This window comes from Myotis davidii, unplaced genomic scaffold (genome assembly GCF_000327345.1).
Source record: "Myotis davidii unplaced genomic scaffold, ASM32734v1 scaffold323, whole genome shotgun sequence".
Classification (NCBI taxonomy): Eukaryota; Metazoa; Chordata; class Mammalia; order Chiroptera; family Vespertilionidae; genus Myotis; species Myotis davidii.
Window position 1 is genome coordinate 3,000,541 of NW_006295491.1, and position 11,751 is coordinate 3,012,291.

At 35.5% G+C, this 11,751-nt stretch overlaps 1 protein-coding gene across 5 annotated transcripts in view; it reads left to right on the plus strand.

The window, feature by feature from the left end:
• Positions 1-11,751, plus strand: part of LRBA (LPS-responsive vesicle trafficking, beach and anchor containing) — a 554,230-nt gene that overhangs the window by 55,516 nt on the left and 486,963 nt on the right. For all 5 annotated transcript variants that reach the window (XM_006770131.2, XM_006770133.2, XM_006770134.2 and 2 more), the window contains exons 6-11: positions 3,704-3,825; positions 3,914-4,040; positions 4,738-4,857; positions 7,306-7,452; positions 9,365-9,562; positions 9,744-9,877. In XM_006770131.2, the coding sequence (XP_006770194.1) occupies positions 3,704-3,825; positions 3,914-4,040; positions 4,738-4,857; positions 7,306-7,452; positions 9,365-9,562; positions 9,744-9,877 (848 nt within the window). The remainder of the gene's footprint in view (positions 1-3,703; positions 3,826-3,913; positions 4,041-4,737; positions 4,858-7,305; positions 7,453-9,364; positions 9,563-9,743; positions 9,878-11,751) is intronic.

Here is an 11,751-nt window from a genome sequence, read left to right on the forward strand (position 1 = left end):
GCCGGGCTGCCAGAGGGATGTCTGATTGCCATCTTAGGCCCAATCTCCCGGGGAGCAGGCCTAAGCCAGCTGGTGGTCATCCCCTGAGGGGTCCCAGACTGCGAGAGGGCACAGGCCGGGCTGAGGGATGCCCCCCCACCAAGTGCACAAATTTTTGTGCACTAGGCCTCTAGTATTTATATATGTTATTTATGGAAGCTTTTTTTAAAAAAACTTTTCATTATTATGTTGTTCTGCCTGTTAAAAGGAAATGTTTTCTTTGAAGATATTTCAGCCTGTTCTTTTTCTGAACTTACCTTTTATTCATTTTTTACTTTGGTTCTCATAATATCTTGCTTGTTAGACTTTCTGTAGCTAGGCAATACCTGTTAAAATAAAAGTATTTTAAAAGTAATATTTGAATTTTTTACACAAAATAAAACTTCTTTATTTGGAATTTTTTATTGCTCATATTGTTTTTCCTTTATATTTCCTTAATAAACACTTTAGATTTGAAGCATTCCAGAGTAATTTGACTCTGTTGGCATTGAGCTTATCATTTGTCTTAAACATTAAAAATTTATTCACTTGAGATTAACCATTTTTATTGGATGTTATAATTTTTTCTTTAAAATATATTTTATTGAGTTTTTACAGAGAGGAAAGGAGAGAGATAGAGAGTCGGAAACATCGATGAGAGAGAAACATCGACCAGCTGCCTCCTGCACACTCCCCACTGGGGATATGCCCGCAACCAAGGTACATGCCCTTGACCGGAATCGAACCTGGGACCTTTCAGTCCGCAGGCCGACGCTCTATCCACTGAGCCAAACCGGTTTCGGCGGATGTTATAATTTTATTATTTATAATTCTCTGAGACTATGATATGTCTGTTGCACTTACATGTGTCTTGAAATTGGGGTCATCAAGCTAGAAAGTTTTTGGAACTTACAGTGAATAGATGTTTTAAATATATTTAGTGACTCATTTCTTTCCTTTAAACATAGATTTTAAAGGGAAGTTGAAATATTCATGGATAAATAATTATTATTTTTTAATCCTACCTGAGGACATGCTTATTTATTTTAGAGATGGGGTTGGGGCGGGAGGGAAGGTAGGAGGGAGGAAGGGAGGGAAGGAGAGAGGAGAGAGAGAGAAAAACATTGTTTGGTTGCCTTCTTTACTTGCCCTGGCTAGGGATCCAACCCAAAACCCAGTGTGTGCCTTGACCGGGAATTGAACCCACAACCTTTCAACCCACTCTGCCACATTGGCCAGGGTACGGATGAATGTTTTTACAAAACTTTCACATCTTTTATTTTTTTTTGGTGAGAGAGAACATATATACATAATGAATATGAATTCTTTTATTTTTTTTTAGTCCAACATTCTTTTAAATAAGCCTCTTGAAGCCACAATAGTATTATTACATAAATTTGGCTCTATGATGTTTTCATGTTTCACGCAGTACTTTATAAATTTAAAAAGAATATATATGTGTATATGACATATAATTGTGTATGTGATAAACAAAGGCTTGTGTAATATGATTTTTTTAACAGATTTATTGAGCTATAATTGACATACTACACAATTCACTCATTTAAAGTGTATAATTGAATGGTGTGTGTTCGCAGAGCTGTACAACCATCATTACAGTTAATTTTAGAACATTTCATCATCTCCCCAAAGAAAAACCGTATTCATCAACAGTCACTGTTCATTTCCCCCAAAATCCCAGGCCTAGGTACCCACTACTCTATTTTCTATCTCTATGGGTTTGTGTATTCCAGACAATTCATATAAGTGGAATCATACAGTATGTTTGTGATCTGTTTTTTTTTTCTTCCACTTAAGCATACTGTTTTCAGGGTCTGTCCATGTTGTAACATGTAGCAGTGTTTCATTTCTTTTTGTGACTGATATTCTAATGTAAAAATATACCTTGTTTTGTTTAATCATTTATTCACTAGTGGATATTTGAGTTGATTTCACTTTTTGGCAAGGCTGCAATGGGCTTTTGTGTACAAGGTTATGTGTGACACATGTTTTAATTCATTTTGTGTGTGTATACCAAGAGTGGAATTGCTAGGTCATATGGTGTATGTTGAACAATTTGAGGAATTTCCAGATTGTTTTCCACAATGGCAGTATCATTTCACAATCCCAGCAGCAATTTAGAAGGGTTCCAATTTCTTCACATGCTTGCCAACACTTGTTAATGTCTGTCTTTTTTATTATAGCCATCATAGTGGGTGTGAAGTAGTGTCTCGTTGTGGTTTTGATTTTCATTTTTTAATGGCTAATGATGTTGAGCATCTTTACAAATATCTTTACTGGCCATTTGCATATTTTCTTTGGAGACATGTCTACAGATGTTTTGTTCATTTAAAATTTTTATTTCTCTTTTACGAATTGTGAGAGTTCTCTCTATATTCTGGTACATGTTACTTATCAGATACATGATTTGCAAATGTTTTCTTTCATTATTTTGCGTTTTCACTTTAAAAAATATTTTTATTGATTTCAGAGAGGAAGGGAGAGGGAGAGATAGAAACATCAGTAACGAGAGAGAATAATTGATTGGCTGCCTCCTGCATGTTCCCCTGCTGGGGATTGAGCCTGCAACCTGGATATGTGCCCTGACTGGGCACATTGAACTGTGATCTCCTGGTTCAGAGGTGGACACTCAACCACTGGGCCACACCGGCCAGGCTCTTTTCACTTTCTTGATGGTATCCTATAAAGCACAAAAATTTTTAATTTTAAATATGTCCAATTCATATATTTTTTCTTTTGTTGTGTTTTGGTGCCATAATTAAGAAACATTTTCCTAACCCAGTGTCATGAAGATTTACCCTACTTTTTTAATGAGAATATTATAGTTTCAGCGTTTATATTCACATCTATGATCCTTTTGGGCTTAATTTTTATATCTGATGTAAGAAGTGGTCAACTTATCCCAGCACCTTTGTTTAAAAAAACGATCCTTTCCTTATTGATTTGTCTTGACAGACTTTTGAAAATGTACTGACCATGAATATAAGGTTTATTTTTGGGCTTACTGTTCTATTCCATTGATATGTATTTCTATCCTGTACCACACAGCTTCATTACAGTAGCTTTGTGCTGTATGTTTTGAATTTTCTGTTAATTAGTACTCTCTAGTATTCTTCTTTTTTAAGATTCTGGGTCCCGTGGCATTACTGTGATCTTTTAAATAAAAATTTAAAACAAGTTGTAAAGTCATGTATATAGTGACTTCTAAATACAGTTTAGAAGTGTGAAAAAAATGTTACAAACAAATCCTCTTCAACTTTATATTTGTTGTTACAAAATAACATATTCCAAGCTTTTCCCTTAACTTTTAATTCCTTTTTTGCGCATCTTTCCCGATTCTATTACCTTTACATTTCAACAACAAAGTTGCACTTTGCTATCACTACCTATCACTTTTAATTGGAATCTCTTTGATATGTTCATTGTTATTTCATAAATAAAGCAAACAAATTAGTGTGTCCAGGAGGTCACATAGGGTGTTTCTAATGTTTGATTAAATATCTTTATTGCATATTTTAGAAATTATTAAAAGTCTTCTTCCAGATAAGGATTCTAGTTATTTTAATCATGACACAGAATAATAAGCATTATAAAATATCATTTTCATGATTTCACTAATAAAGTTTTTCATGTGAGTCAATAACTCAAAAAAAATTTTTTTTAGGCAATTGCATTACCTCCTATAGCCAAATGGCCATATCAGAACGGTTTTACATTTCATACCTGGCTTAGAATGGATCCTGTAAATAACATCAATGTGGATAAGGATAAACCCTATTTATATTGGTATGTATTTCTTTTCCTTAGTGTTAATTATCTTACTTTGAAAATGAGAAGGATATTTAGAGGTAAAATGAAAACCTATTCTCTATAGTTTCAGAACCAGCAAAGGTCTTGGTTATTCTGCTCACTTTGTTGGGGGCTGTTTGATTATAACTTCCATAAAGTCAAAAGGAAAAGGCTTTCAACACTGTGTGAAATTTGATTTCAAGCCACAAAAGGTATGTGATCTTCTGAGTCATAGTTGTGTTAACAAGTTATACTGGCCTTCAAGATGCTTTGTTTGAATATTATTGTCATAATATGTGGTATATCACAACTCTGTTAATACTGCTTCAGAAAATGAAGTATAAATCACTGGACAATTATTAATCTCTCTGATTTGGATAGTAAAAAGAGTGGGTATTTAGTTATTTATAGAGTTTAAGCAAAACACAAGGTGACAATATCAATGGCAAAAATTTTAGTATTATTACTACCAGTAGTAATATGTGTTGTCTTTAGTACTTTAAAACTTATAGATTAATAAGTGTTTTATAAAAAATGTGTATATATACATATATTGATAGTTGGGTATAACGATAGATGGGTTGACAATTGTGGAATCTAGGTGGTGAGAAAGAGGGTATTTGTACTAAACTTTAAACTTTTGAGGGGTTTATTTGAAAATTTTCATAATAAAACATTGGAAAATAATTTCATGATTAAGTTCTTATCCTCTGAGAGCTCCCTTGATTAAATATTACAGAGGCTGAATATTGAATTTAATATAGTTAGTCATATTTTTTTCATTGTAATTTATCATTTAATTTGTACTAGTTGTCATCAATGTGATTGAGTTATTAGAAGGATTATTATCTCTCTCTCTCTCTCTCTCTCTTTCTCTCTCTCTCTTTTTAACTGTTCTTGTTTATTCAGTGGTATATGGTAACTATAGTGCACATTTATAACCGATGGAAGAACAGTGAGCTTCGGTGTTATGTGAACGGTGAGCTAGCTTCCTATGGAGAGATAACATGGTTTGTCAACACCAGTGATGTAAGTAGTTTGAAATGTTAAGATGAAAAAAAAATTATTTTAAAAGCATGAACTTTTCAAATATATTTTACATTGAATATAAATTTTAGAATACTACAGTGGTGTGTTTTTATAGCCTTAGTTTGTCTATCATGTTTTAAAATTTTTATTTTTATTGTTGTTAGTATAACAGGTATCTCCCATTTGCCCCCCTCTTTGCCCACCTCTTCCCAGCCCCTACCCTCCTTTCTCTCCTCCCCTGGCTTTCACCACACTGTTTTCTGTGACCATGGGCTATGCATATGTGTTTGTTGGCTAATCTCTTCAAGAATAGAACTGTGTAAAATGTGTTACATAAGGTATTACTCAGTTCTTGTTATAAAATTATTCTGTATAGGGTAGAGATAAAGATTTATAGGAAACATTGGGTATATCTTGAAAGTGTGTGTCATTGGTCCATTGTTCAAATTAAATGTGTGAGATTACTACAGGGTTCTGATAATTTTATAAATGAGTTAGAAGATGCATACTTACAAATTTTGCATATAATAAGTAGCTGTTATAGGTAACTATCAAGTTATAATGTTTTCAGGATTCAAAAAAAGATCCATATGTTAGAATTAAATTTAAATATCTTCAAACCCCAGGTTATATTCTTAAAAGAAAGTTTAAGAAATACAGATCAGCCCTGTTGGCATGGCTCAGTGGTTGAGTGTCGACCTATGAACCAAGAGGTCGCTGGTTCAGTTCCCAGTTAGGGCACATGCATGGGTTGCGGGCTCGATCCCCAGTGTGGGTGCGTAGGAGGCAGCTGATCAATGATTCTCTCTCATCATTGATGTTTCCATCTCCCTCTCCCTTCCTCTCTGAAATAAATAAAAATATATTAATAAAATAAAAAAGGAGGAAATGTAGACCAGGGAAATGAATACAAAGTGTGTATCACCCATTCACCATTAGCTCCTTTTATTTTTATATTTTCTTTAAAATTTACCTTTATTGTTGAAGTATGTCCCCTTTCTTCCCCTGTTAACCCCCTTACCCACGCTTCCACCCAACTCCTCCTTTTATGTATATCTTATGCTATATGTATTTACATATTTATAATGCTAGTCTTAAGAGCTCAGGTTGTTGTGACAGAGTAGGTTTGAATATCAGCTCTTTGAATATCTGTCACTTAATGATTATATGACCTTCCTTAATCTATTAGACCTCAGTTTTTCCCACCTAAAAATGGGTATAAAATAGTATCTATCTCAGAAGATTAATGTAATTAAATGAGATACTGTTCAAAGATCCATTAGCAGACTGCTCAATAACTTTTCTCATTATTGTATTGTTTTTTAAACCTGTTTTTTCCCTCACATTAAACTTTATGAAGTGCCTCTTGCACTACAGGCATTGTAGTAAATATCTTTATTTTCTAAAAGCCCCAGTGTTGCAAGATAAGTACTATTTTAATCTCCATTTTACAGATGATACTGAAGCACAGAGTGGTTAGGTAACTTGCCAAGATCAGCAGCATGGTTTGTCTTTAGAAACCAAGTGCTAACATATTCCCTAAGGTCAATATGTGTTTTTCAGCATTCTTTCTAATAGTTTCTAGGTATACAATGATACTTTCAAAGAGATATGAACAACTTTACTTCTTGTCCTCTGTTGTACACATGGGTTTTCTTAAATGTGATCTTTGCAACCTGGATGTTGTTAAAAGGACTTTTTTTTTTTTTAGAAGAAAAAAATACACCTGCCTTTCTGGATTTATACATTTCTTTTGAGGGATTGCATCTATTCCCATGACTTTACTTATCATCTATATCTTGATGTCTGCAAAAAACTGTCTAAAATTTTATTTAATATTAAGACTATATGTAAAATCAATATTTTATATGTAAATCATCCCTCCTGTCAACAAAAAACTTGGGATTTTCTCGCATTAGAACACTAATGTGGTGGAAAGTTTTGTATTTTGTTAAAAAAGAAAATAAAACCACAACTATCCAGTGCAAAAAAAATCTGCTTTTACAGTTTTAACTTTTCACTAAACCTATAAGACCCTGTTGACAGTTGTTTCTCTGTTCACATTAGCTCACAGTAAAGGCAGATTCATTATGTCCCAAACTTAGCTCTTGATTTTTCCCCTTGTTCCAAAGCCTGTGTTTCTGTCTGGTTCTGGGCTTATCCAGTTATGAACCTTCAGAGTTCATAATGAAATCTCTGACTCTCTTTCCTACATTTACTTTGTCATCAAGTTTTGATTTTTCTAATTTCGTAAATGTGTCTTATCTGCTTTTCTGTGAGGTATTTCTTGATCACTACAACAGATGGGAAAGAATGAAGTGTAATGGCTAAATGAATTATTTTAATCTATTTGTATTATAGTTTAGAATGAACATTTGTACCCATTTAGGTTGTTATTTCTGGAGAAGGTAATTTTTTCCTAATACGATTTTCTGTGTTCTTTCACAGACTTTTGACAAATGTTTCCTGGGCTCGTCAGAAACAGCAGATGCTAATAGAGTATTCTGTGGTCAGATGACTGCAGTGTACCTTTTTAGTGAAGCTCTTAATGCAGCTCAGATCTTTGCTATTTATCAGCTGGGCCTGGGATACAAGGTACTTTACTTGCTGTTCACTGCTTAACCAGTATTAGTTGAGTTTGATTCAAAGGTGGGTGATGCATGGGGCAACTTACTTTGGCTTACAGACTGTGTATGTCAAAGTAATCATGGGCACCACAGGGAAGTCACAGGAGTCCAAAGGGTACTTTAATTTTTTGAGGGAAATACAGTATACTTGTCACATGTGGGGCAGTAGCTCAGGTTTCAACTTTAAATCATGCTGCATTTCTTATAATGATATTAATCTTTGCACAGCTAAGTTTTCAATAGTTACTGAGATAGAAAGCAATGTGGGACCTCTGGCTCCTAACCGCTTACCTGCCTGCTGGCCTGAATCCCCTAACTGTACTCCCTTGCTGGCCTGATCCCCCTAACTGCTCTCCCCTGCCGGCCTGATCGCCCATAACCATCTCTGCCTCGGCCCTGCCACCATGGCTTTGTCCTGAGGGCCTTCGGAAGATGTTCGGTCTAATTAGCATATTACCCTTTCATTAGTATAGATAGCCAAGAAGTTGAAGTAACCTAATTGTCCATGAACAAATGAGTAAAGAAAATATGGTATTACGTACAATGGAATATTAATTAGCTTTAAAAAGAAGGAACTCTGTAACATAGAGTAACATGGTGAATCTTAAGATCATTATGCCAGTCGCAAAAAGACAAACACTCTATGATTCCACTTAAACAAATAACATAAAGCAATGAAACTCTAGAATTAGAAAGTAGAATGGTGGTTGCCAGGGAATGGGGGAGATGGAAATGAACTGGGTATTGAATTTCAGTTTGGCAAGATTTAACAGGTCTAGAGATTTGTTGTGTAATGTGCATATAGTTAATACTACCGTACTATCCTATCTAATAAAAGGGTAATATGCAAATTAACCATCACTCCATCACAAAGATGACAGCGCCCATAGCCACAAGATGGTGGCGCCCAGTCCTCCCAGCCCCGTCGGAGTCCCCCAGTCCTGGTGGGGTGGCCGCTGAGAGTGGGCAGTGTGAGTGGCCTGGCAGAATGCTTGCTTCGTCGCCGTGGCAACGAGGCAAGCGTTCCACCCCGGCTGCAGAGGGCCTTTGGGCAGGGGGCACGGAATGGCTGGGTGGGGGGCGGGAATGCGTTGTTGCCCTGCAGATGGGCCTCTGGGCTGTGGAGAGCCTCTGTGCAGTAGGTGTGGAGTGGCCAGGTCCTGCAGAGAGCTACTGGTGCACAGATTCATGCGCAGGAATACTAGTCTATATAATAAAGGCCTAACAAACGTTATGATGGAACAACCAAAACGATCAATCACTATGATGCACACTGACCACCAAGGGACAGATGCTCAATGCAGGAGCTGCCCCCTGCTGGTTAGTGCACTTCCACAGGGGGAGCGCTGCTCAGCCAGAAGTTGGGCTTACAGCTGGCAAGCGCAGCAGCGATGAGGGAGTGCAGCTCTCTCTCGTCTCTGCAGCATTACTAAGGAGCAGTGAGCCAAGCGGTAAGGAGCAGCAAGCAGGTGGATGGTAAGGAGCAAGGGGTCCTGGATTGCGAGAGGTTGCAGGCCAGGCTGAAGCCCCCCCCGCCCACCAGTGCATGTATTTCGTGCACTGGGTCTCTAGTAGACTTACAAAATTTATCATCTTAAATATTTTGTGCTTTTTACCAAAGATTTTAAATAATGACACAATAAAGACAAAATACTCTGTGTGTATACTATTTTACAGTTTTTTAAAATATAAGATTTTTCCATTATATTTTTAACATGAATTCAGTCCACTTCAGAATTAAATGTGCAAGCTCATCCTAGTTGATAGTGTTAGGAAAATGATCAGTGGTGTGTCTCAATTTTTTATATCTGTGGTGCTTTGTATCTGGATTTTCTTTCTGTGGCATTCTATCTTAACTGTTCTATTTTTTTTATTTTTAGGGTACATTTAAATTCAAAACAGAAAGTGATCTGTTCCTTGCTGAGCATCACAAACTTTTATTGTATGATGGCAAACTCTCTAGTGCCATTGCATTCACATACAATCCACGTGCTACAGATGCCCAGCTTTGCCTGGAATCATCCCCTAAGGACAACCCTTCAATTTTTGTTCATTCACCACATGCACTCATGCTCCAGGTACTAGCTAGAATCTTTTAAGAATATTTTTAATGGTAACTTTTGATGTTTTATTGATGTGTATTTGGTAGCTTCTATTAAATACATGCAATGTAACATTCGATTGTCCCTATTATGCTTTATTTTTAATTGTTTTGGAAACGAAATCATTGGAATGTTTATGGTTCTTCTATTTTATAAGGATGTGAAGGCAGTTTTAACACATTCCATCCAAAGTGCTATGCATTCAATTGGAGGGATACAAGTGCTATTTCCGCTTTTTGCACAGTTGGATTATAGGCAGTACTTATCTGAGGAGGTTGACTTGACTATATGGTGAGTGCCTTTGTTTTTTTCATTAATTTGTTGTGAGTTACTGTCATTATCGTCCAGTTGCACAGTAATTTTTCTGCCTTTTAAATTTGTTGTATGGTTAAAAAAAGAATATAATTCAAAGAAACTTGTGAACTATAAATGTTATTACAAATTCATATCAATAATAATAGTATTGATTTAAATTATTCCTTATCAGTAGGAAATATAGAAGCTCTAAAAGATTTTTTTTTTTTGGCCCGGCTGGCATAGCTTAGTGGTTGAGGGTCGACATATGAACCAGGAAGTCATAGTTCGATTTTCGGTCAGTGCACATGCCTGGGTTGCAGTCTGGATCTCCAGTGCGGGGCATGCAGGATATAGCCAATCAATTATTCTTTCTCTCATCATTGATGTGTCTCTCTCTTTCTCCCAGCTCCTCTCTGAAATCAATAAAAATATATTAAAAAAATAAAAAGTTGTTTTTTAATAAAGTTAGAAATAATGGATTTATCAGAAATAAATACATTTTTGTATAATCTAATTAAAAATTTTTAGATTGTTATTTGGCAGTGACTTATGGGAATTTAGCTTTTCATATTTATTGATTGCATGTAATTAAAATCTAAAATTTTGATGTTATATAATAGGTGCTTTAATCTTTTTTATTAGATTGTTTGGTACATTTTGTCTTTTGTATTGTAGTGTTTGAGTCTAAAAAGGCAGAGACTTATTAATTCTAGGACAGGTTATAAAGCTTTGAAGAGGATGTCTAAATGAATTTTTGATGATTCTGTAGTCTAGTGAAACTATTTACAGTAAAATAATTACATTTAATTTATTATTTGAGTGATTTAGAGGAGTTTCCCGTTGTCCCTTTTGAAAATCTTTCTCTAATTTTTGCTTTTATATATAACTAGAAGTCTACTACCATTGTATATATTTAATAATGTAATAAATTTTTCCAGAGTATTTTTAGGAAACAAAATGACTTTTTCTTTTTAAATAGGAATGAAGTATCAAATCTAGTATTTGCTGATTTTAGAAAGTGAAAATGATTCTTGACATATTACTACTTCATAATTTTTTTTTTTTACATCCTGGTCTAAAATCTTTGTTATAAAGCTTAGTTACTATTTTTTTAATTGGTTATCCTTTTCTCTTCTGCATCTTTATTGGAATTGCTGATAGTTAAAAGCAATTTTGTGGAGGAGGCTGATTGCCAGTCATGTTTTCTCTTTTTTTGTGGGAAATTCTCAGAGCCTTTGGATAAAAGGCAACAGCTGACCTTATTTCATTCCATTTCAGGTATCTCTAAAAGTTGTGAGGATGGAAGCATGGCTATTCAATTTTAAAGTCTTTTCAACTGCTTTTTGAATTCTGATTTTCCTGTTGGGATAATGAACACAATTCTTAGTGTTTGAGGATTTCAGTTTGTCTTCAACTTAAATGTTTTTTATTTTTTAAAATTGATTTTTAAAGAGAGAGAGGCAGGGGGAGAGAGACAGGAAGGAGAAAGAGGATGGAGAGAGAGAGATCAATTTGTTATCCCACCATTTATGCATCCATTGGTTATTTTTGTATGTGCTGGGACGATGCTCGAACCGACTGAGCTACCTGACCAGGCTCAACTTTACTTTCTTATATTCTCTCTTCTGAACCCTGTGCTCTATTCAAAGTAGGCCAGTCTGGAATCCTAACACTTTTTTAAAAAAAAAATCTTTATTTTTCAGATTATTACAGTTGTTCCTCTCCCCCCCTCCCCCACACCCCTCCACCCAGTTCCCACCCCACCCTCTGCCCTTACCCCTCCACTGTCCTCATCCCTCGGTGTACGATTTTTGTCCAGTCTCTTCCCACACCCCCCACACCCCCCACATCCCTTTCCCCACCCACCA